The 25,929-nt window shown below is 44.6% G+C and overlaps 1 protein-coding gene across 5 annotated transcripts in view; it reads left to right on the top strand.

Annotated features, from left to right (window-relative positions):
- The first annotated feature begins 823 nt into the window (after positions 1 to 823).
- znf451 (zinc finger protein 451) overlaps positions 824 to 25,929 on the top strand; it is an 83,512-nt gene continuing 58,406 nt past the window's right edge. For 4 of the 5 annotated variants that reach the window (XM_068020159.1, XM_068020156.1, XM_068020158.1 and 1 more), the window contains exons 1-4: positions 824 to 1,235; positions 4,326 to 4,410; positions 8,213 to 8,293; positions 15,722 to 15,838. In XM_068020159.1, the coding sequence (XP_067876260.1) occupies positions 4,342 to 4,410; positions 8,213 to 8,293; positions 15,722 to 15,838 (267 nt within the window). In that variant the 5' untranslated portion in view covers positions 824 to 1,235; positions 4,326 to 4,341. The remainder of the gene's footprint in view (positions 1,236 to 4,325; positions 4,411 to 8,212; positions 8,294 to 15,721; positions 15,839 to 25,929) is intronic. The other variant, XM_068020157.1, reaches the window with a different exon arrangement.

The raw sequence follows: 25,929 nt of genomic DNA, 5'->3' as shown, positions 1-25,929 counted from the left end.
AGCTCCCACAAACTGCAATGAGATAAATGACCAGATAATCAATTTTTTTTTAGTTATGTCAGTTGAGGGATAAATAATAGCCAGGACATTGAGGAGAACTTCCCTGCCCTTTTTTGAAATAATGCTATGGGATTTTTTATGTCCACCTGAGAGGGCCTCAGTCCTCGGTATAACATCACATCTGACATACAGCACCTCCGACAGTGCAGCACTCCCTCAGTACTGCACTGGGAGTGTCAGTCTGGATTCCGTCCTCAAGTCCCTGGAGTGGAGCTTAAACCTTCTGACTCAGAGGTGAGAGTGCTCCTCAGTGAGCAATGGATGGCACTTACAACAAATATTTTTGGTGCAACAGCTTTATCCCTTATTTATAAAACGGAAATTTCCCAGCAAATTAATTCATTTCCTACATTGGGCTGACTTCTGAATTGGCAAGAACCTTTCACGCGTTTTAAAAAAAAAATCCACCCACTTGCACCAACCTGGCTGGTGCTTGTTGATGCATGCACACCTGACGTGCACATTGTGAGCCAGGCACCGCCTCTGTGTGCAGCACGACAGACGGCGGCGCAGTGAGCAGGGGAAGGGGGAGACGGCCAATTGGCGTAGCGGGCTGACGCTGTGCGGCAGCACGGGAGACGGCGGCGCAGGCGCAGACGCAGACGCAAAGAGAACAGGGGAAAGGGGGAGAAGGCGGCGCAGGCGCAGCGAGAAGAAGGGGAGACGGCAGCGCAGGCGCAGCGAGAAGAAGGGGAAGGGGAAGGGGAAGGTGAAGGGGGAGGTGGCCAATTGGCGGAGCGGGCTGACGCTGTGCGGCAGCGCAGGCGCAGTGAGTGGGAGCGGGAGGTGGATCGGTCCCGCGCTCCGGGCAAGTCTCAGATGTACATGTAGCGAGTTGACTGGCGACCGCGAGCTGCTCGTGGTTGCGGCTGGCATCCTATTACTGTGTTTGTTATTCATTCAATCATTCAGCAATTCGGTATTAATTGAGCATTCAGCAGACGTATACAAGCCCTCGCTGCGGCCTAAATGCAATGCGTTTCTTGCTGAGAGTAGTGTGCAATCCTGCAGCAGTAGCAGGGCACCGAGCCTCTTTTCGACTGTGAGCAAGTTTGCTAGCGGGGTGCTGGTGAAGAAAGAAGTTGGTGTTGAGCTGGAGGTTGGTGCAGAGATTGAGGCTGAGTTGGGGGAAGGAGTGCTGGATCCCAAGAAGACAAGTTGCAGGGGGCCGGGAGGTATTTTGACTTTTTTATTAACTGTTTTACCATCATAAGGCAATTGCCGCCAAGCAGATTATTTTTAAATAACGACTTTGAAGGTGTGTCTTTATAACCACTCGCTCCATATAAAAGGTTTTCCTCATGTCGTTGCTTCTTTTGCCTCTCCCCTTACTTAGATCGGTGACCTCTGGTTCTGGATGCTTTGGCCAATGGGAACAGTTTCTCCATAGTTACTGTGTCCAGGCCCCTCATGATTTTGAACACTTCCATCAAATCTCCTCTCAATCTTCTCTGGGGAGAATACCCCAGCTTCTCCAATCTATCCATGTAACTGAAGTTCCTCATCCTGGGAACCATTCTTGTGAATCTTTTCTGCACCCTCTCTAATGCCTTAACATCCTTCCTAAAGTCTGGAGGCCAGAAGTGGGCACAGTACTGCATTTGAGGCCAAACCAGTGTTTTATACAAGTTTATCATAACTCCCTTGTTTTAGTACTCTCTGCTAAAGGCCTGCTCAGGTCTGCAAATGAAACCCGACCCGGTCCGAGTCCTTTGATTTATTCCCGCGCCCGACCTGACCACCGGAATACAGTTGATTCTATTAAAGAGGTTGTGCTCTACCTTGGATGGAATCGCTCACTGCAGACTAGTGCGGAGTCCAAATGCACGATTCCCGCCTTGACGTCTTGGGTGTCACTGTGTCCGACCCAAGGCCGAATGCTGGACCTGCAAAAGTGACCCGAACCTGACACGTCATTGGACCCGGTCGGGGTCGGGTAGCCATTGCTCTGCTACTATTTATTAAACCCGGGATCCCATATGCTTTATTAACTGCTTTCCTGACCTGCCCTGTAACCTACAATGATTTGTGCACACGTACTCCAGGTCCCTCTGCTCCTGCACTCCTTTAGAATTATACCCTTTAAGTTATTTTGCCTCTCTTCTTTCTTCCTACCAAAATGAATCACTTCACGCTTTTCTGCATTAAATTTTATCCACCACTTGTCTGCCCATTCCACCAGCCTGTCTATGTCCTCTTGAAATTTATCACCATACTCCCCACAGTTCACAATACTTCCAAGTTTTATCTGCAAATTTTGAACTTGTGCCATGTACACCCAAGTCTAGGTCATGAGTGCACTCATCATTGCACAATATTCAGCACCATTTGCGGCGACTCAGATACTGAAGCAGTCTGTGTCCATATGCAGCAAGACCTGGACAATATTCAGGCCTGGGCTGATAAGTGGCAAGTTACATGCCTGGCACTTGTTGGAGATTGTCATTTTGTCCCAGACAAGAGAGAATCCAACCATCTATCCTTGACATTCAATGGCATTACCATCTCTGAATTCCCCACCATCCACATCCTGGGAGTTACCATTGACCAGAAACTGAACTGGACCAGCCAAATAAATCCGGTGGCTACAAGAGCAGTTCAGAGGCTGGGAATTCTGTGGTGAGTAACTTGCCTCCTGGCTCACCAAAGTCTGTCCACCATCTACAAGGCACATGTCGGGAATGTGGTGAAATACTCTCCACTTTCCTGGATGGGTGCAGCTGCAACAACACAAGCTCGATACCATCCTGGACAAAGCAGCCCGCTTGATTGCCACCCCATCCGCCACTCTCAACGTTCACTCCCACCACCACCACCGATGCACAGTGGCAGCAATGTGTACCATCTACAAGATGCACTGCAGCAATGCACCAAGGTTCCTTCAGCAGCACCTTCCAAGCCCGCGACCTCTACCACCTAGAAGGACAAGGGCAGCAGATGCATGGGGACACCACCAACTGCAAGTTCCCCTCCAAGCCACACACCATCCTGACTTGGAACTGTATCGCTGTTCCTTCACTGTCACTGGATCAAAATCCTGGAAGTCCCTCCTGAACAGCACTGTGGGTGTACCTACACCCCAAGGACCACAGCAGTTCAAAAAGGCGGGTTATCACCACCTTCTCAATGGCAATTAGGGATGGGCAGTGAATGCTGGCCTAGCCAGCGATGCCCACATCCAGTGAGAGAATTTTAAAAATTAATGTATATCAAGAAAAGTTCCCCACTTCCTCCAGTCCAAAAAACAACCGTTTGTAACTGCTCCTTGTTTTGTCTGCTAATTTTGTCTCCTTGCTGCTACTGTCCTTTATTCTGTGGGCTGTAACTTTCTGACAAGCCTGTTATATGGCACTTTATCAAATGCCTTTTGGGCGACCATGTACACATCAACTGTATTACCCTCATCAACCTTCTCTGTTATCTCATCAATAAAAAAACTCAATCAAGTTAGTTAAACACAATTTGCCCGTAACAAATCCATGCTGGCTTTCTTTAATTAATCTGTCTATGTCCAAGTGACTATTAATTTTGTGTGTATTTATAGTTTCTTCACACAAGGGGTAGTGGAAATCTGGAGCTCGCTCCCCACCCCAAAATAGCTGTTCAGACGGGGGGGGTGAACTGAAAATTTCAAAACTAGATTGATTTTTTTATATAAAAGCAAAATACTGCGGATGCTGGAAATCTGAAATAAAAACAAGAAATGCTGGAACCACTCAGCAGGTCTGGCAGCATCTGTGGAAAGAGAAGCAGAGTTAACGTTTCGGGTCAGTGACCCTTCTTCAGAACTGATCGATTATTTTTGTTTGGCAAGGGTATTAAGGGTTACGGAACCAAGGCAAGTGGATGGTACAGATCAGCCATGATCTAATTGAATGGCTAAGCAGGCTCAATGGGCTGAATGGCCTCTTCCTGTTCCTATGAGAATATCAAGGTCCAGAGTATATGATGCCACTAAAGTCGACCAAACCTGAGTTTTAAGAGCTTGTTGACTTTTGTGTGAGGGGAAGCTGAGGGAGGATCTTGGGACATTGCATAAGTATAGAAAGTAATTTCAAGGAACGATATGGCAAACTTGTACCAAGATAATGTTACTGACAGAGACAATTTTAAATGACTATTTTGCTTTTTAAGCTTGGTTTAGAAATGGTGGCCCATGGATAGAAAGCAGGTATTTAGATGAGTCTGCGAGGTAGTGCTTCAATAATTTTCAAAGGTGTTGGAAAACAACTTACCAATATTTTTTGCCATCTTTCCCTGTGTAGATTCCTGTTTCCCATCATGTCGTCCAGCGATGGGCGAATGTCAGCAGAAAAAAATGAAAATGAAGATGAAGTGATATTTGTGAGTGTAAGTATTCTAATGCTGTGCATTTTTCTGAATGGATGGTCTGTTTTTCTCTCTCCTCTCTTGATCATGGGACACACTTTGGGAAATGTCTCTAATTCATGCAAGTGGAGGTGGGGCAGCTGTTCCCTGTATCTTGCTGTGATTTTCTGCTCCAGTGCGATGTCACCCGACACAGCACCAAAGAGTGGTAAGGACACAACACCCTTCGGGGAGGGGCATAGCACCAATCAGGCTCTCAGTCACTCTAAATTACTTTGGTGTTCAAGATCATTTTCCTAGTTATCCTCTGAACCACCTTCTGTGAGCTAACCGTCCCCTTTGAGGCTCAGTCGAGAATTAGATTCCGTGCTTAAGGTCTGGACTTAGCAGACTCCTGTACTCTGTTTTGGTGATACAGCGTGGAAAAATGCTGTGTCTCCCTGGGTTGGCTGACTTGTTTGTTGCATTTTTTTTGTTTGATTCTGTCGCATTTATTGAGGAGCATTTTTGTAATGGCGTCTTACTCTTAATTTTGCTGCTTCTCCCTCCCCCCTATTTATCAACAGTCAAGGGACCCCTACTAATGTATTGGGCATTCTTTTGGAATTCCTCTTGCCCTCGAGGAGCTGGAGTATAAGGAGGAGATGAATTACTGTGGGAGGTCTGGCTTTATGTGAGGCTGCTAGGTAGACCCCACCTAGGTGTGTCCAGTGACAATGCTGGAATTCCTTTGGGCATGTCGGAAGACATGTGCCATTGGCTCCGGTGCTTGACCAAGGGATGCCTTTGTTCAGGATTGTGACCTTGGAGTGCTATCATGTTAGGCCAACAGACAACCCATTTTGAGAGATTGGAAACATACCCAGTGACAGCAGTGCATAACCTGCACACCAACTAGACTTAGCAGTCAGCATGCAGGTAAGGTAATTTCAAAATTATCTTGGAAGTTGCAAGTGTGCTAAAGGTTTTAATTCTACCTTGAATCTTGAAGGCGTGCCCTCCAGATGTATGAGTATGCGTGAATTGCAAAGGAAGAATTTGTAAGGTTGTGTGAGGGCGTGGCATGGGTGAAGAGTGCAAATACACTTGGTGGCATCCCATCTTTGGGCCGTCATGAGATACATGATGCTGTTGGGTAGTCTTTCCATGGCAGTTTGCTTTATTTGTGCCAATTTTTGCTGCTTTGTCTTTTTTTTTCGTCCTCACTAGTCCTACATGTAGTAATGGTCAGTGCGAGTATCACCTGCTGCTAAGAATGGCGCTCTGCTGTCATCTGGGGAGGTTGCCCTGAAGTACCAAATAGGGAAGCCCTTCTCTCCCAGCTTCATGCAGAAATATGTCCATTTACCCAGTGGTGGTTGCATGCTGGCCTACTCCATTCCTTGTCACAGTTTTTGTTTTCTGCAATTGCTTCCCAGGCCCTTAGCTCTGGAATTCCCTCCCTAAACCTGGCTGTGTCTCTATCTCGCTTTCCTGCTTTTAATACATTTTTTTAACACGGATCTCTCTGTTGTATTATTTCCTTATATGGCTTGGTGTCAAATTTAGATTGATACTGTTCCTGTGAAGCGCCTTTGGGATGCTCTATATTAAAGGTGCTATATAAATGCAAGGGTTTTTTTTGAGGACAGGAAAGAGAGAGAACCATGAACAATATCAGCTAACATTGGGATCAGGAGGGGAAGTTGGGTGGTCAGTTTAGTGGGAATAGGATCGAGGGAGCAGAAGGTGGGTCTCGTGGACAAGATGAGCTCAGAGAGGGCATGAGATTTGATTTGATTTTGATTTAGAGATACAGCACTGAAACAGGCCCTTCAGCCCACCGAGTCTGTGCCGACCATTAACCACCCATTTATACTAATCCTACACTAATCCCATATTCCTACCACATCCTCGCCTGTCCCTATATTCCCCTACCTATACTAGGGGCAATTTACAATGGCCAATTTACCTATCAACCTGCAAGTCTTTTGGCTTGTGGGAGGAAACCGGAGCACCCGGAGGAAACCCATGCAGACACAGGGAGAACTTGCAAACTCCACACAGGCAGTACCCAGAATTGAACCCGGGTCGCTGGAGCTGTGAGGCTGCGGTGCTAATCACTGCGCCACTGTGCCGCCCCAGTAGGACGGAAACTGCAGCCTCAGGAAGTTTGGCCAAGTGGGCTCGTGGAAGGGAGAGACATGGCAGAGTCAGCTGATCGGATGGTTTCAATCTTAGTGACAAAGAAATCCATGAGCTCCTCACACTTTGAGGTGAGGGTGGAGGGAGAGGGGTGTAAGAAGATGGTTTGCAGTAGAGAAAAGAAGCTGGGGGTTATCTTTGCGTTCCAGGATGATGCTGGAAGAGTGAGCAGTTTTAGCAGACAAGAGCAGGAGCTGATTGTGTTTTATGTGTTCCAGCCAGATCTGGCGGTTGATGGCCAAACCAGCTGTCTACCATATCCTTTCAAGTCTGTGTCCCTTGGACGTAAGGGAGCAGAGATGAGGGCCTTACCGAGGGGAATGGCCAGGGTGAGAGAATGTCAAGGTTTTATTGGGGACTCTGGCATCAAAAGTGAAGGTGAGGGTATGGTTGAGCACATAGATGCGTTTAGAAATGTGGAAAATGGAGGGCCAAAGGCTAGACGTTGGAATTTTGGAAGTGTAGTTGTAAGTGAAATGTGTGAAGAGTTTTCCAAGGGCAGATACAGAAGGAGGTAGGGTTATGATGTGGAAGGGGGATGTGGGTGGAAAGTGATACAAGGAAGAGATCAGAGATGGCCTTATCTGTGATTGATACAATGGAAATAATGAGGCCACGTGAGATGGCTGTGAATGTGGCTTTGAGGGTTTACGTGGAGAGAGCGAGCTTAAAGGGAGGGTAAGAGGGAAGTGCACTCAGAGGAGAGAGGACGTGATGAGTTGAGGTGAAGATGTGGACAGTACTTCAAGTCTGGTCCAACCAAGGTTCTATACATTTGTAACATAACTTCATTTTTCAATTCTATCTCTCGAGAAATGAGCCCCAGTGCTGTTTGTTTTTTTTAATGGCTTCATTAGCTGCATCACCACATTTAGTGATATATATCTGTACCCCGCCCCTGATCCCTTTGCTCCTCTATCCTACTTAGACATTTATTTTCCAAGGCATATGTGACTTTATTACCTCTGACTTACCAAGACTGAAGTGAATTTGCCAATTATATGCTCATTCTGTAAGTTAGGAACAGTGTGGGGTTGTGGTGGTCTTCAGTTTTGGCTTTTGTAGTATCTTTTTGGGTTCTTGCTCTGTTTCATTGTCAATAATAGAAAAAAATCTCAAGTGTTGCGTGACGATACTGTTCCTCAGGTCAGTTCCTCTCAGTTGGCTGGGGTCTGATGGAGGTTTCCCAATTGGTCACCTGGTTTTCTGGTTCTGCAGTGAACTGACTGCGATGGAGCCAGAGACACAGTCGTACAATTGAGATTGCTATTGCAACAAAATTATTTAAAAATGTCTTTTTGTTTTGTTTAAATTTGGGAGAGTGGGTGGTGGAGAGTGGGTGTTAGAGAGTGGATAAAGACTCAAGGTGCTCCCCATCAGTAATGTCACTGAAGTAGCCTAATGGGGCGCACCTACTCTCAAGTATCTCAATGGCAGCGGGAAACCTGATTGTATTTTTCACTATCTCAATGCGCTCACTTATTTTGCATCTTTTTTGTCTGAAACATTGGTCCTGTAGCTGGGCAATACCTCCTGCACTGGAATGGTTTTGGTGTTTGTGATACAGCAACTGTCAGGGCTAGTGCAGCAAATTGTGTTAAAACATGTCTGTGGACTAATTACTCTTTTGTGATAAAAGGAGCAACCAATAAGGCCTGTGTTGGAATGTATCGATCTATCAAGTGATGAAGACAGTGAAGGGAACACTGTACAGCGCAAGGTGAGTACATCATACTGATCATGATAAAGGGGTTTCACAGGGGCTGACATGGAGATGTTACTTTCACTTGTGGAGAGGATATTAGTTACTGATCAATCCAATAAGAAATTCAGGAGAAATTTCTTTACCCAAAGACTGGTTAGCACGTGGGACTCGCTACCACAAGGAGTAGTTGAGACGCACAGCAGAATTGCCTTCAAGGGAGAAGCTGGATAAGCGTACGAGGGACAAAGGAATAGAAGGATATGCTGATCGGGTGAGATGAAGAGAAGCGGGAAGAGGCTCATGTGGAGCTTAAACACTGGCACGGACTAGTTGGGCCAAATGGCCTGTTTCACTTATGTAGATTCTATGTATGTAAATGTTGGATCTTGTGCTCTGACTAAAACATCTGGTGACTTTCTGTTTGTGATACGGTAACTTTGTGCCAGAAACTATATGCCACAGGTGAAGAATTAATTCCTGATCCTTATTTTTGTATGGTAACTGTAAGGAGCCTCTGCAGATTATAATGGTGAAAACGTTCTGTTGGAAATCATTCAGACTAGTAATGTTTGTTGGTCACTGTACCGGCCTGCCTTAGAGATCTCTGGCATAAAAGTGCAACTATTCCTCTAAAAATCATTGCTCCTTAGCCGCTCTGTGCTATTCCTTGGTAGCTAACCTCTAATTGTAGAATGATACAGTACTGAAGGAGACCATTTGACCGTTGTGTCTGTACTGGCTCTATGGTAGAAGTATCCAAATCATCCCAATCCCCTTACTCTTTCCCTATACCGCTGTGAATTTTTCTGTGTAGAAGCTCCTTGAACACTAAAGCACAAATGCCATCTATCTGATCCACAGCTGCTGTTGATTTTAAAGAGGTGTTCCCATATTCAGGCCCTGGCAATCAACTTCTTTTTGCCTCATTGCGGTAAGTGAAATCACCTGCTCGGTGACATACCTAGTCAGCAACACCTCAATCTCATTGCATGAATCACCTCTTATTTCCTGGATTCCAGCTCAAAATAAAATCCATCTGGCAATCAGCAGACACATCTGGGATCTGTTGCAGGAGATAATTTATTCAGTGAGTAGATTTTCAAACATCTTGTCTATGGTGTGAGCTTGGCCGGCAGTAGCACTCTCTTGAGTCAGAAGGTCGTGGGTTCAAGACCCACACCAGGACTTGAGCACACAAGGCTGACAGCTCAGTGCAGTACTGAGGGAGGGCACTGTTGGAGGTATCGTCTTTTGGATGAGACCTTGAATCAAAACCTTGTCTGCCTCCTCAGCCACACGTAAACGATCCAAGAGCACCAATTTGAAGAAGAGCAGGGGAGTTCACCCTGGTGCCCTGGCCAAGATTTTATCAGCATCAACAACAGCATCAAAATAGATTAATTGGTCAGTCATCTCATTACTGTTTATGGGACCTTACTTTGTGCAAAATGGCTTATAAAACCAAATATGACTTTGCACCAATTTGGAATGTCCTGAGATGTGAATGCAAATTCAAATGCAACCTAATTTGATCATCATGTTAAATGTTGACAAATATCCTTTTTATTTAGTCACTTTTCATAGAATCTTAAGGCATAGAAGGAGGCCATTCAGCGCATCCTGCCTGTGCCGACTCTTTGGTAGAGCTATCCAATTAGTTCCACTCTCCTGCTCTATCCCTATAGCCCTGCACATTTGTTCTTTTTCAAGTGTTTATTCAATTCCCTTTTGAAAGTTGCTGTTGAATCTGCTTCCACTGCCCTTTCAGGCAGTGCATTCCAAATCATTATCAGTTGATGTGTGAAGAATTTTTTCCTCATTTCACCTCTGGCTGTTTAGCCAGTTATCTCATACCTGTGTCCTGCGGTTACCTGCCTCCTTCCTACCAGTGGAAACAGTCGATAGGGAGAAAGTATGAAAACCCTGCATAATTTTGAACACCTCTGTTAATCTTCCTTTAACCTTCTCTGCTCTAGGGAGAACAATCCCAGCTTCTCCAGTCTCCACATAATTGAAGTCCCTCATTGCTGCTACCATACCAGTATATTTCCATTAAACATAGAAAATAGGAGCAGGAGTAGGCCATTTGGCCCTTCGAGCCTGCTCCACCATTCATTATGATCATGGCTGATCATCCAACTCAGTAGCCTGTTCCCACTTTCGCCCCATACCGTTTGATCCCTTTAGACCCAAGAGCGATATCTAACTCCTTCTTGAAAACATTGCTCCCTGTGTGTCCCAGCAGAAAAGCTCATTCTAGTTTGTGCTTGTGTGAGATGGGCAAATTGGGTTAAACAAAAGTATCAAATTGTTCAAACGAAACTTCTGTGTTTGGTTTGCCAACTCGCCTTGCCTCCCCACCAGAACCACTCCTATCATTTCTCCATCCTTGTAAGCTCATCAGATCTGCCAATCGCTAAGTTTAGCAAGGCTTAAAATCTTCCCAGTCCACCACATACATGCATGAGGTTTGGTTTGTTAAAATGCCACATAATAGACTTGTTAGCAATATCGACGCCCATCAGATTAAAGGGGCAGCAGCAGTGTAAATGCTAAATTGGCTCCGAAGGGTTGGAGCATTTTACTGCATTAAAGCCGCTATACAAATGCGAGCAGTTGTTGTAGAAACTTTCTTTACCATTTGATTTAGATCATGAGGAAGAAAACCCTGAACTATGCACCAGATTTTGTACAAAAGAGTGAAGCTGACCTGGTGATTGAGCTTTCATTGTTTCATTGTGATCCAGTTATGATATGATCCAGTGGTTTTGGGGGTATTAGATGATGAAGACCTTTGAAATTGGGCACAGCGGCATTACTGGACTGGTAATCAGAGACCTGGACTAATCGAGCAAACGCAAGTTCAGGTCCCATAGTGGAAGTTTTAGAATTTGACTGTGGTTTTTTTAAAAAATTAAAATCTGTAAATTCTGGAAATAAACTATCAGTAAAGAAAGAGTGACCATGAAGCTCTTGGGTTGTTGTAAAAAATCAATCTGGTTTGCTACTGTCCTTCATGGAAGGAAACCTGCTGGCCAACATGTGACTCCAGAGTCTCAACAATATGGTTGACTCTTGAATGTCCTCACAAATGGCCTAGTAAGCTCCTCAGTTGTATCAAACCTCCACAAAAAGTTGTGAGATTAAAACCAATTGGGCCACCCAGCATCGACCTGGGTGTCGGGCAAAGGCACAACCTGTCCAGTCAACTCTGCAAAGCTCTCCTCACTAACATCTGGGGACTTGTGCCAAAATTGGGAGAGCTGTCCCACAGATTAGTCAAGCAACAGCCTGCCACAGTCATACTCACCAAATCATATAGCCAATGTTCTAGACTCCATCAGCATCCTTGGGTATGCCATATCCCACTGGCAGGACAGACCCACCAGAGGCCTCAACCCTGACAAAAAAATTACAGGAAGAATAAAACTGGACAGACCACTCAGCTTCAACTTGGGAATCAGATTTGGATCTAACAAATGTACGCCCGGCCCTTCAGTCTTCAAGATGGTTCACTCTTAAACTCTAAGGCAGTGACCAACGAACACATACTAATCTGAATGATTTCCAACAGAATGTTCTCATCATTATAATCTGCGGAGGCTCCTTACAGTGATCATACAAAAGAAAGCACCAGAACTTAATTTTTCACCTGTGGCTTATAATGTAAAAGATCTCTGGCACTAAATTACTGCCTCCCAAAACAGAAAGTCACCAAACATTTTTGTCCTAGCAAGTGACAAAGTTGTTGAGTTCTTTGATGAAATAATGGAGAGGGCTGATGAGGGTAGTGTGGTTGATGTTGCGTTGTAAAGCTGTCAGTTTGGGAACTGTTCCTTTAGATTGGAAAATTGTGCATGTCACTCCACCATTTAAGGAAGGTGGGAAGAAAACCCAGGAATTGTAGACCAGTTAGCCTACATCCATTGTTGGGAAATTACTAAAGTCTGTAATTAAGGATGGGGTGACTGAACACCTTGAACATTTTCAGCTGATCAGAGAGAGCCAACGTATTTTTATAAAGGGTAGATCATGCCTGATGAATCTGATGGAATTTATTGAAGTGACTGAAGTAGTAAATGGGACTGTCTCTGGATGTTATTGCTATGGACTTCCAGAGGCATTATATAAAGCCCCTCATAAGAGAATGTTAGCTAAAGTTGAAGGTCATGACAGATTATTGACCTGGCTTAGGAAATTGGCTGAGCTTCAGGAGACAGAGAGTAGGGATAGTGGGCAGGTACTTCTGATTGGCAGGATCCGTCTAGTGGTGTCCCGCAAGGATCTGTGTTTGGGCCTCAACAATTCGCCATATTTATTAACAACTTAGATGATGGGATAGAAAGTCACATATCCAAATTTGCCAATGGTGTGAAGATTGGCAGCATTATAAGCAGTGTAAAATTAATGGATTAAATGAATGGGAAAAACTGGCAAATGGATTTCAATGTGAACAATTGTGAGGCCATCCACCTTAGACCTAAAAAGGATAGGAAAGAGTACCTTTTAAATGATGGAAAGCTAGAAACAGTGGAGGTCCAAAGAGACTTGGTGGTCCAGGTACATATATCATTACAATGTCATGGACAGGCGCAGAAAATAATCAAAAATTCCAATGGAATATATTCCTGACTTGTAGGTAGTAGAAAGACTTTGGGGAGTCAAGTAAGTTGCTTGCTATAGAATACCCAGCCTGTGACCTGCTCTTGCAGCCACAGTATTTATGTGACTGGTCCAGTTAAGTTACTGTTCAATGGTTCGTTTTCCCCCCCCCACTCCTTGCAGGATGTTGATGGTAGGGGATTCAGCAATGGTAATGCTGTGGAATGTCATTAGTCTCTTGTTTTAGATGGACATTGTCTGCCACTTATGTGGCATGAATGTTACCTGCCACTTATTTATATTTTTGATAGATAAACGACCTGGATTTGGGTATACAAGACATCATTTAAAAGTTTGCAAACGACTTGAAGCTTGGAAATGTAATAAACAATGAGGAAGATATTAACAATAGCAACTTCCATTAATATAGCACCCTTAACACAGTGAAATGTTTCCAGGTACTTTACAGCAACATTATCAAACAGAAATTGGACACCTAACCACTTAAGGGGTTATTAAGACGGCTGACCAGAAGCTTAGACAAAGAAATAGCTTTTAAGAGTATCTAAAAGGAGGCAGAGAGGTTTTGGGAGAGAATCCAAGAGCTTTAGAACCTATGCAGCTGAAGGCAGGGCCGTCAATGGTGGTGTTATTTAAAATTGGAAATGCGCAAGAGGCCAGAATTGCAGGAGTGCAGAGATCTCGAAGGATTTCAGTGCTGGAGGAGATTGCAGAGATAGGGAGGGTTGAAGCATTTGAAAACAAGGATGAGAATTTTAAAATTGAAGTGTTGCCGGACCGGGAGCCAATGTAGGTCAGCGAGCACAGAAGTGAGAGGAAAATGGGACTTGGTCCAAGTTAGGATACAGGCAACAGAGTTTTGGATGATCTGAAGTTTACGGAGGGTAGAATGTGGGAGGCCACCCAGGAGTACATTGGAATAGTCTAGAGGTGACAAAGGCACGAATGAAGGTTTCAGCAGCAGATGAGCTGAGGCTGGGTGGAGTCAGGTGACGTTATGGAGGAGGAAATAGGCAGTCTTAGTAAAGGTGCAGATATGTGGTTGAAAGCTCATCCAAGGGTCGAATGGGTTAAAGCCTGGCGACCCGACTACATGTGTCAGGTTTGGGTCGGGTTGAAATTCCAAGTCCAGCATTCGGGCTCGGGTTGGATCAGACTGGGCACTGCTTCGGGGAAGTCATGGGATCAGACTTACCCATGATGCCCCACAACTCCAGCTGCAGGAATAGCCTGCTGCTGGAACAGATGAAGGAGATTTGTGTCTGGTCAGGTTGGGCGCGAAAAAAAATTAAAGGGTTCAGGTTCGGGTTGGCCTGGTCAGCTCGGGCCCAGGTCGGGTTTTAATTTTATGCCCGAGCCAGGCTTTAGAATGGGACACCAAAGTTGCAAAAAGTCTGCTTCAGTCTGAGACAATTGCTCGGGAGAGGGATGGAGTCAGGTGGCAAGGGATGGAATTTGTGAAAGGGACTGAAGACCAGGAAATTACTGCTGATCCAGTGCTGGATGTTGAACAAGCAGTGTGATAACTTGGAAACAGTGGAGTGGTCAAGACAGGTGGTGGTGAAGTTGAGTTGGGTGTCGTCTTGCCTACTTGTGGAATCGGACTCTCTTTTCGGATGATGTCACTGACGGGGAGCATGTGGATGAGAAATAAGGGGCCAAGGATAGATCCTTGGGTACCAAAGGGGCACAGACTTCAGGAGGATATAGACTAGTGAAATGGGCAGATGCATGGCAGATTACATCTAATACAGTAAAGTGTGAAGTGATGCATTTTGGACGAGAGAATAAACTAAATGGTACAATTTTAAAGAGGGTGCAGGAAGAGACCTTAGGGTGTACGTACTTTAGTCTTTGAAGACAGTCGGACAGTTTGAAAAGGATTCTTTTTTAAAGAAAAAAGCATATGGCATTTTATTGTTATTCGTTCCTGGGAATGTGGGTGTCGCTGGCTAGGCCAGCATTTATTGTCCATCTCTAATTGCCCATGAGAAGGTAGTAGTGAGCTGCCTTCTTGAACCACTGCAGTCCATGTGGGGTAGGTATACCTGTTGATTTTGACTTTATTAATGGAGTACTAAGGGAACGAAATTATGCTTAACCATTATGAAACGCTGATTAGGCCTCAGCTGGAGTATTGTGTTCAGTTTTGGGCACCACCCTTTAGGAAGGATGTCACTGCCTTGAGAGGGTGCAGAGGAGATTTACTAGACTGGTATTGGGAATGAAGGACCTCAGTGGAAAGACTGTAGAAACTGCAGTTCCCTTTAGAGTAGAGAAGGTTAAGGGGAGATTTGATGAGATGTGCAAAATCATGATTGGTTTTGATAGAATAAATAAGGGAAAACTGCTTCCAGTGGCAGGAGGGTTGGGAACCAGAGGTGACGTGAAACTTTCTTTTAAGCTGCAAGTTGTTGTAACCTGGAATACGCTGCCTGAAAGGATGGTGGGTGTGGATTCACTGGTTACTTTCAAAAGGGAATTGATTAAATACTTGAAAGGCTATGGGGAAAGAGCAGAGAAGTGGACTAGTTGGATATGTCTACCAAAGAAACGACACAGACGTGCTGGATAGCATGACCTGCTTCTGTATCATCCTTTAAAACCACTGTGGTTCAAGAAGGACTGCCACCACCTCTGGGGTGTTAGGTGATGGGCAGTAAATGCTTGTGACACCCATGTTCCTGAGAATGAATTTAAAAAATAAATCTGCTTTGATGAAATTTTGGAACAAATGTTTCTATTTGTTTTCACTTTCTTTGTAAAAAAAACCTTGGCAACAATTGCTGTTTTGTGTATTTTTTTTCACAAACAACACAGAAACCAAAGGATCACATTGATTGGCAAAAGGCAAGAGTTCTGTCGACATTGGATCGATTGGCACGTCATGTGGAAGTTGAAAAACAGCTGAAGGAAGAGAAATGCAAAGCTTTCCATGTAAGTTGCAAACAGATTAACACATTGATAAAGATTTTGGAAGTAGAGCATCTTTTTCATATACACATTCAGAATGTGGGCGTCCCTGGCATTTATTGCCCATCCCTAGTTACCCTCGATATACCCTTGTATGATAAGCATAATGAGAGAGGAAGTACTAGAGGGTCTGACATCCTTAAAAATGGATATATCGCCAGGGCCGGATGGATTGCATCCCAGGTTGTTAAAGGAAGCCGGGGAGGAAATAACAGATGCTCTGAGGATCATCTTCAAATCCTCACTGGATACAGGCGAGGTAACAGACGATTGGAGGTCTGCGAACATTGTACCATTGTTTAAAAAGGGTGTGAGCGATAGGCCAAATAATTATAGGCCGGTCGACGGTGGGTAAATTATTAGAATCAATTCTGAGGGACAGGATAAACTACCACTTAGAAAGGCATGAATTAATCAGGGATAGTCAGCATGGATTTGTTAAGGGAAGGCCATGTCTTACTAACAGGAGGATTGATGATAGTGCAGTGGATGTGGTCTACATGGATTTTAGTAAGGCATTTGACAAGGTCCCACATGGCAGACTGGTCAGTAAAATGAAAGCCCATGGGATACAGGGAAATGTGGCAGGTTGGATCCAAAATTGGCTCAGTGACAGGAAACAAAGGGTAGTAGTTGACGGATGTTTTTGCGGATGGAAAGCTGTTTCCAGTGACGTTCCACAGGGCTTAGTGTTGGGTCCCTTGCTGTTTGTCATCGAGTCATAGAGTTATACAGCACAGAAACAGGACCTACGGCCCATCGTGTCCGTGCAGGCCATCAAGCACCTGTCCATTCTAATCCCATTTTCCAGCACTTGGCCCGTAGCCTTGTATGCTATGGCATTTCAAGTGCTCATCTAAATACTTCTGAAATGTTGTGAGAGTTCCTGCCTCTGCCACCCCTTCAGGCAGTGTGTTCCAGATTCCAACCACCCTCTGGGTGAAAATGTTTTTCCTCAAATCCCCTCTAAACCCCCTGCCCCTTAACTTAAATTTATGCCCCCTGCTCATTGACACCTCCGCTAAGGGAAAAAATTTCTTTCTATCTACCCTATCTAAGCCCGCCATAATTTTGTATACCTCTATCGGGTCTCCCCCTCAGCCTTCTCTGCTCTAAGAAAAACAACCTTGGCCTATCCTGCCTGTCTCCATAGCTGAAATGTTCCAGCCCCAGGCAACATCCTGGTGAATCTCCTCTGCACCCTCTCCAGTGCAATCACATCCTTCCTATAGTGTGGCGACCACAACTGTACACAGTACTCCAGCTGTGGCCTAACTAGCGTTTTATACAGCTCCATCATAACCTTCCTGCTCTTATATTCTGTGCCTCGGCTAATAAAGTCAAGTATCCCATATGTCTTCCTAACCACCTTATCTACCTGTGCTGCTGCCTTCAGTGATCTATGGACAAGTACACCAAGGTCCCTCTGACTCTACTTCCTAGGGGCCTACCATCCACTGTATATTCCCTTGCCTTGTTAGTCCTCCCAAAATGCATCATCTCACACTTCTCAGGATTAAATTCCATTTGCCACTGCTCTGCCCATTTTACCAGCCCATCTATATCATCCTGTAATCTAAGGCTTTCCTCCTCACTATTTACGACACCACCAATTTTCGTGTCATCTGTGAACTTACTGATCGTACCGCCTTCATTCATGTCTAAATCATGAATGTAGACTACAAACAGCAAGGGTCCCAGCACCGATCCCTGCAGTACACCACTGGTCACAGGCTTCCAATTGCAAAAACAACCCTCGACCATCACCCTCTGCTTACTGACACTAAGCCAATTTTGGATCCAATTTGCCAAATTGCCCTGGATCCCATGGGCTCTGAGCTCCTTAACCAATCTCCCATGCGGGACCTTATGAAAAGCCTTACTGAAGTCCATGTAGACCACCTCAACTGCTTTACCCTCATGGTCGGCACAGACTTGGGTGGGCTGAAGGGCCTGTTTCTGTGCTGTATCTCTAAATAAATAAAAAATCTACATATCTAGTCAGCACCTCAAAAAAATTTAATCAGATTTGTTAGGCATGATCTCCCCCTGACAAAGTCATGCTGACTATCCTTGATTAATCCCTACCTCTCCAAGTGGAGATTAATCCTGTCCCTCAGAACTTTTTCCAATAGATTCCCAACCACTGATGTTAGACTCACTGGCCTGTAATTACCTGGTTTATCCCTGCTACCCTTCTTAAATAATGGTACCACATTCACTGTCCTCCAGTCCTCTGTCACCTCTCCTGCGGCCAGAGAGGATTTGAACATTTGTGTCAGAGCCCCTGCTATCTCCTCCCTTGCCTCACATAACAGCCTGGGATACATCTCATCTGGCCTGGGGATTTATCCACTTTTAAGCCCGCTAAAATCTCCTCCCTTTCCAATGTTAATTTGTTTGAGTATATCACAGTCCCCTTCTCTGATCTCTACACCTACATCGTCCTTCTCCATAGTGCACACAGATGAAAAGTAATCATTTGAAACCTCACCTACGTCCTCTGGCTCCACACACAGATTGTCACTTTGGTCCCTAATGGGCCCTACTCTTTAATAAAAGCAAAATACTGCAGATGCTGGAAATCTGAAATAAAAACAAGAAATGCTGAAAATACTCAGCAGGTCTGGCAGCATCTGTGGAGAGAGAAGCAGAGTTAACATTTCAGGTCAGTGACCCTTCTTCAGAACTAGCAGATATTAGAAATGTGAAAGGTTTTAAGCAAGTAAAGCGGGGGTGGGGCAAGAGATAACAAAGGAGAAGTGTCGATAAGACAAGGTCACCGAGAATAACCGACCAGAAGGTCATGGAGCAAAGGCCCTACTCTTTCCCTGGTTATCCTCTTGCCCTTAATATGCTTAAAAAACGTCTTGGGATTTTCCTTTATCTTGCCTGCCAGTGCTTTTTCATGCCCCCTCTTGGCTCTTCTAATTACTTTTTTAAGTACCCCCCTACGCTTTCTATGCCCCTTTAGGGTCTCTGCTGTTTTCAGCCCCCTGAATCTGTCATAAGCCTCCATTTTCTTTCCTTATCCAATCCTCTATATCCCTTGACATTCAGGGTTCCCTGGACGTGTTGATCCTACCCTTCACCTTTACAGGAACATGCTTGCCCTGAACTCTCACTCATTCCTTTTTGAATGACTCCCACTGGTCTGATGTCGACTTTCCCTCAAGTAGCTGTTCCCAGTCCACTTTGGCCAGATTCTGTTTTATCATATTGAAATCTGCCTTCCCCCAATTCAGTACCTTTATTTCCGGTCCATCTTTGTCCTTTTCCATAACTACCTTAAATCTTAGGGTTATGGTCACTATCCCCGAAATGCTCCCCCACTGACACTTCTACCATTGTCTGGCCCTTCTTTTGTTTGTAATATATATTAATGATTTGGACTTAACTGTGGGAGCCTTGATTGGGAAATTTGCTGATGACGCAAAAATTGGCTGTGTAGTTGATAGTGCAGATGTTGGCTGTAGACTCCAGAATGATATCAATGGTTTAGTTGACTGGGCGAAAAAGTGGCAAATGAAATTCAGTCCAGAGAAGTTTGAGGTAATGCATTTGGGGAGGGCAAATAAAGCGAGGGAATATACATTAAATGGGACGATATTGATAGAGGTAGAAGAAGTGAGAGATCTTGGCGTGCATGTCCACAGATCCCTGAATGTGGCAGGACAGGTAGATAGAGTGGTGAAGAAGGCATATGGAATGCTTTCCTTTATTGGCTGAGGTATAGAATACAAAAGCAGGGATGTAATGCTGGAACTGTATAAAGTACTTGTTAGGCCACAGCTGGAGTATTGCATACAGTTCTGGTCGCCACATTACGGAAAGGACATAATTACTCTGAGAGTACAGAGGAGATTTACAAGAATGTTGCCAGGGCTTGAAAGTTGCAGCTGTGAGGAAGGATTGGATTGGCTTGGGTTGTTTTCCTTATAACAGAGGAGGCTGAGGGGCCTAGATGGAGTAGACAGGAAGGACTTGTTTCCGCTAGTGGAGAGATCAGTTTTTGGGGTCACAGATTTAAGGTGATTGGTAGAAGGATTAGAGGGGACATGAGGAAAAACTTTTTCACCCAGAGGGTGGTGGATGTCTGGAATTCACTGCCAGGAATATTGGTGGAGGCAGAAACCCTCAATTCTTTTACAAGGTACCTGGACATGCAACCAAAATGCTGTAACTTGCAAGGCCAAGGACCAGGTGCTGGCAGGTGGGATTAGATTGGGCAGCTAGATTTTTCGGCCAGTGCGGACACAACGGTCTGAATGGCCTCCTCCTGTGCCGTAATTTTTCTATGGTTCTAAGCAATCCCACGACCAATGGGTCAGACCAAAGCTCTATGGTACAGCCACATCCAGTTGTGAATTGTGGTGGACAATTAACAACTAACAGGAGGAGGCGGCTACACCAACATCCCCATCCTCTGTGATGGTGAAATGGTTGGTGCAAGAGACCAGGCTGAACCATTTGCAGCCATCTTCAGCCAGATGTACTAAGTGGAGGACCCGTCTCTGCTTCCTCCCGCGGTCCCCTTCATCTCAGAAGCCAATCTTCAGCCATTTCTTGATATTACTTAATGTGAATTGTATTGACACCTGCTGACATATGCCAGGACCATTCCGCTCCAGACCATATTACAGCCTTGGCCCAAACATGGACAGAAGAGCTGAATTCCAGAGGTGAAGTTTCGATAAGGTAGACAAAGAAAAGCTGTTCCCTTTAGCTGATGGTGCAAGGATTCAGGGACACATTCTAGGTTTTGGGCAAGAGATGCGGGGGGGGGCGCGGGCGTGGATGTGAGCAAGAACTTTATTACGTAGCGAGTGGTAATGACTTGGAACTTAGTGCCTTCAGGGATGGTGGAAGTGGAGACAATGAATGATTTCAAAAGGAAATTGGATGGGCATTTGAGGGCTACAGGTATAACGGGGTGGGGGGGGTGGGGAATAGAACTAACTGTATTGCTCCACAGAGCCAGTAGGGACTCAATGGGCCGAATGGCTGACTCCTGTGATATAATGATTGCCCTTGACCTCAGCACTGCCTTGGACCAAATGTGTCATCAAGGAACCCTAGTAAAAGTCAGTGGGAATCGGGGGGGTGGGTGTGGTCCACAGGCTGCAGGCATACATAGCACAAAAGAAGATGGTTGTCATTGTTGAAGGCCAATCATCTCAGCCCAGGATAATCCTGCAGTATCCCAACCATCTTCAGTTGCTTCATCAGAGAACTTCCCTCCATCATATGGTCAGAAGTGGGGATGTTCACTGACGATTGCACAGTGTTCAGTACCATTCGCAATTTCTGAGAGACTGAAGCAGTCAGTGCCCGCGTGCAACAAGACCTTGACAACATTCAGGCTTGGGCTGATAAATGGCAAGGAATATTTGCACCACACGGCATTCCCAATGAAAGAGAGTCTGACCAACGTCTGTTAACATTGAATGGCAATACTATTGATGCATTCTCCACCAATATCCTGGGGGAGGCTGGTGGGTGGGGGAGGGGGTGGTGGGGTGATTACCATTAACCAGAAACTTAACTGGCCCAGCCAAATAAATATTGTGAGTACAAGTGCAGGTCAGTGGCTGGGAATTCTCTGCCTCTCCACCATCTACAAGGCACAAGTCAGGACTGTGATGGAATACTCTCCACTTGCTCGGATGGGTGCAACTCCAACAACACTCAAGCTCAACACTATCCAGGGCAAAGCAATCCTCTTAGTTGGCACCCCATCCACCACCTTAAACATGCATAGCCTCCACCACCAGGGCACCGTGGCTACAGTGTGTACCATCTAAAAGATACACTGCAGCAACTCATTAAGGTTCCTTCGACAGCATCTTCCAAAACCGTGACCTCTACCGTGACCAAGGCAGCAGACACGGAGCTCGCTGTGCGCAAATTAGCCGCCACGTTTCTTAGATTGCGACTGTGACTACATTTCAAAAGTACTTCATTGACTGTAAATGTTTTGGAACATCCTGTGGTTGTGAAAGGTGCTACATAAATGCACAAATTATTTTTTCAATTTGCAAACTACTTGGTGAAGAAATATTTAATAGCTCAGTGAGTCAGCAGTTACACTGTTGCAAATGTGCACTACTTGCATATTTCCGAAGATTCTGGCAAGGCATTTGTAAGACTTCCTGGAATTGATGCAGTAATTGCATTCTGATTGATTTCCAAAAAAATAATTGAGTAAAAGGAATAGAGCTGATTCCCATCTTAGACGCAGTTTTACATACATTTACTTGCAGTGATCGAGCCAGGTGCAGGCCTGAAGCCCAAGAAGTATATATAATTTAGACTGCATTGTTCCTCCTTGCATCAAAGCCCCTCGAGCTGTTCTGCCATTCAATCAGATCACCTGATCTGTATCACAACTCCAGTCACCTGCCTTTGCTCCATATATGAGGAGAAATTTCTTTAATCAGAGGGTTGTGAATCTTTGCAATTCTCTACCCCAGAGGGCTGTGGAAGCTCAATCATTGAGTATGTTTAAAGCAGAGATTGACAGATTTCTAAATACCAATGACATAAGGGGATATGAGGATAGTGTGGGAAAAAGGCATTGAAGTGGAGCATCAGTCATGATCATATTGGTGCGGCAGGCTCAGTGGGCTGAATGGCCTACTCCTGCTCCTATGTTCCTATCCTTTGGTAACCTTATTTAACAATCTATTGGTATCAGTCTTGAACACTTCAATTGATTCAGCATCAACAGCTTTTTGGAGAAGAAAGTTTCAGCTTTTTGCTACCCATTGGAAAAAGTGCTTCCCGATTTCACTCCTAGATCTCCTAGCTCTAATTTTAGGATTACTTCACTAGACGTAGTTTCGTAATGACCCTATCGAAACCTTCAATCATTTTAAACAACTTCATTAAATCTCTACTGAACTATCTAGATTCCAAGCAATACAAGTTAAGTTTATCCTACCTGTTCTTGTAATGTAATCTGTTATGACACGACCGCTCAAGACAAAACCCCCAATCAAAATATATGATTCTGATTGTGGTGGGAGCAATACATTGTCAATTTAATCCTGTCACTGCACAGGCCGTATAACATATATCTTTAAGCTTTCCCAAATCAAAGAAAGCCACAGCCGAGTTGAATAATCTAGTAACCTCTGAATGCCGTGAACCAAACCAGGTATCTTTAGATATCAACAAATTAACTGTTTATTAGAAAAAAAAATCTTAAACACTACTAAGATGAAACAATATTTAAAAATAGAAATAACAATAAAGTCCTTGCAGGTTTATGCTTCCTGGTGAATAGTCCACTCGCAATCTTCTAGGGTCCGATGAGGGAAGGAAAACAGTTCGTCATCGAAAGACCATTCAGTAATTCAGTTCAACATTTGAAGCTTCAAACTCCTCCTCTTTCCAGCGATGATCACAGCAGGGTGGCACAGTGGTTAGCACCGCAGCCTCACAGCTCCAGTGACCCGGGTTCAATTCTGGGTACTGCCTGTGTGGAGTTTGCAAGTTCTCCCTGTGTCTGCGTGGGTTTTCTCCGGGTGCTCCGGTTTCCTCCCACAAGCCAAAAGACTTGCAGGTTGGTAGGTAAATTGGCCATTATAAATTGCCCCTAGTATAGGTAGATGGTAGGGAAATATAGGGACAGGTGGGGATGTGGTAGGAATATGGGATTAGTGTAGGATTAGTATAAATGGGTGGTTGATGGTCGGCACAGACTCGGTGGGCTGAAGGGCCTGTTTCAGTGCTGTATCTCTAAAACTAAAACTAAAAACTATCACAATTTGCAACCACTTTCAAAAGAGTCAATCTGGCTTAATTTTTAGAATTTTGAGAGAGAATAATAAATAGGGTTTAAATAGACTGAGAGAGCTCTCCTATTTCCTTCAGTTCATGTTGGCACAGCATGTCAGAACAGTCTGTGTCTCAAACTGTCTCTGCCAAGCCAGTTTTTCAAACGTCAAACACAACATTGTCTGTCCTGGTCTTTGTCTCTAATTGTATCTAGGGCAACCAAGATGCACCTTTACTCAGTAACTTCTGAAGCTTGCTGCCTTAAAGAAGTACTGATCTCTTACAGCCTTAAAGGCACACTGCATATTCCCTGAAAAAAAACCCCAGGATTATGACAAACCCTTTCAGCTCTGTCATTCTCGTCAATCTGCGCTGCACCCCCTCCATAGCCAATACATCCTCAGAGATGCAGTGCTCCGAACTGAATGCAGTTACTCCAGACAGGGTCTGACCAAGGCTCTGTACAACTGAAGCATAACTTCTACCCTTTGTATTCCAGCCCCTGGGATAAAGGTCAGGGATACTTGTTGATTACTTAGTTCACCAAATACCTGTGCAACAATAATTAACCACAAAGTTCTGCCTTAAGTATGTATATTCAAATCAGAACACTTGGCCAAAGACTCCTGTGATAGGTCACAGTTCTATGTGGTTAATAGAATAATCGCTGTTATTTTTGTGGGAGGTGGGGAATGATGGAGTAATGTTAAGTTGTGCCATTATTTTGGCCACTTCAAGTTGGTTATTGCATTACTAGGAACACCCTGTCTCTTCTGGAATACACTTTATCTGCACCAGAGCTTCTCTATGCCTCGATGTCAGCAGCAACTCCTATTTATATAACACCCTTAACATAGTGAAACATCCCAAAGTGTCTCTCAGGAGTGACACTGAGCCACATAACGAGATAGGGCAAAAGATCAAAAGGTCAAAGATGTAGGGTTTAACAAGTGGCTTAAGGGAGAAAAGAGAGACAGAGAGGTTTTGGGAGGGAATTCCAGAGCCTGGGGCCCAGGAAGCTGAAGGCATGATAAGCAAGGTAGAGTAATTAAAATAGGGGATGCTCAAGAGACCAGAATTGGAGGAGTGCAGAGATCCTGGAGGGATGTGAGGTTACAGAGATGCCAACACTTGCGAAGTAATCATGAGACACAATTTCTGTGCCTCATGCTTTTGTTTTTTCCTAAATGCATGCACATGCCCATGGAAGAGGCCAAGACTTTTCCCAAAATTTACTGGGACGGTGACTCTGACAGTCATGGGGCAGACAGCTTGTGCTGGGTTGTGGCTGACAATGATCATCCTCTGTCAATGACCAGTCTGTTAGCGCAGTGGTTTGCAAACTGGGGTCCGTGGACCCTTGCATTCTTTACAGACTTTTCAAGGGGTCCATGATATAATCTCTCTGGCGGGCAAGAAAGAGAAACAAAAATGGGGCAAAAAGGAAAAGAGAAAGTCAAGCTGTCCGTTTTTTGTAATATAATGGTAGTTCGTGTTAATCCTGCAGAAGTAGCTGATGAGCTCTCCACCCCTGAAGCTCCAGAGTACTCTGCTTTCTTTGCAGTGATGGCCACCTTAGCTGCCATGGTATTCACTGGTGAGTCTCACATTTGCTTTCAGCAGGGGGGATGGAAGGGAGGTGGGAGGCCAGCTACTACTGTAATACTCGGGTGCATTCAATTAGGACTCGTGCAGTGAAGCGCTATTAAAATACTGACTGGCCTGCTGAGTATTTCCAGCATTTTCTAGTTACAAAAATCAAACCAAGAGATGAACATAATTGTGGAAAAGCTGTTAGTTTGACTTGCTTAAATCCTGTGATGTTGCAATAATGTAAATTCCTTGAATGACTAAGTAACGCTAAGAAACTGGGCTGGGTTTACACAGATCTGTAAAATATTCTCAAGAATGTCAGATTCCAGTGAGTACTCTTAATAGAATTGGGGGGAAGGAAACTCATACATTGGGAAGTTTTTTATATTAAAATAATAACCTGCTTTGAGCTTATTTAACATCTAAAAGGAATGAAACTGCTGTTAATACTGATTTTTGACAATAGCTGTTTGCATAGGATGTGATCTGTGAACTAATTGTGTCAGTATGCCATGAACAGGCAATCTTCAACCACATTAAAAGCAGTTCACTTAGCACACACTGGAATGTTAGTGCAGCTGCAATTATCCTTTATCGCTGGTTTGTCTAGTCTGTCTCATTATTGTCTACATCAGTGAAATAGTCTTCAAACTGCTACTCTTAAGTAAATACCTGTTTTC

Source organism: Heterodontus francisci, chromosome 3, assembly GCF_036365525.1.
Source record: "Heterodontus francisci isolate sHetFra1 chromosome 3, sHetFra1.hap1, whole genome shotgun sequence".
In the NCBI taxonomy this organism is placed as follows: Eukaryota; Metazoa; Chordata; class Chondrichthyes; order Heterodontiformes; family Heterodontidae; genus Heterodontus; species Heterodontus francisci.
The sequence above is the reverse complement of the archived record's forward strand: the minus strand, read 5'-3'. Positions and strand labels throughout refer to the sequence as shown.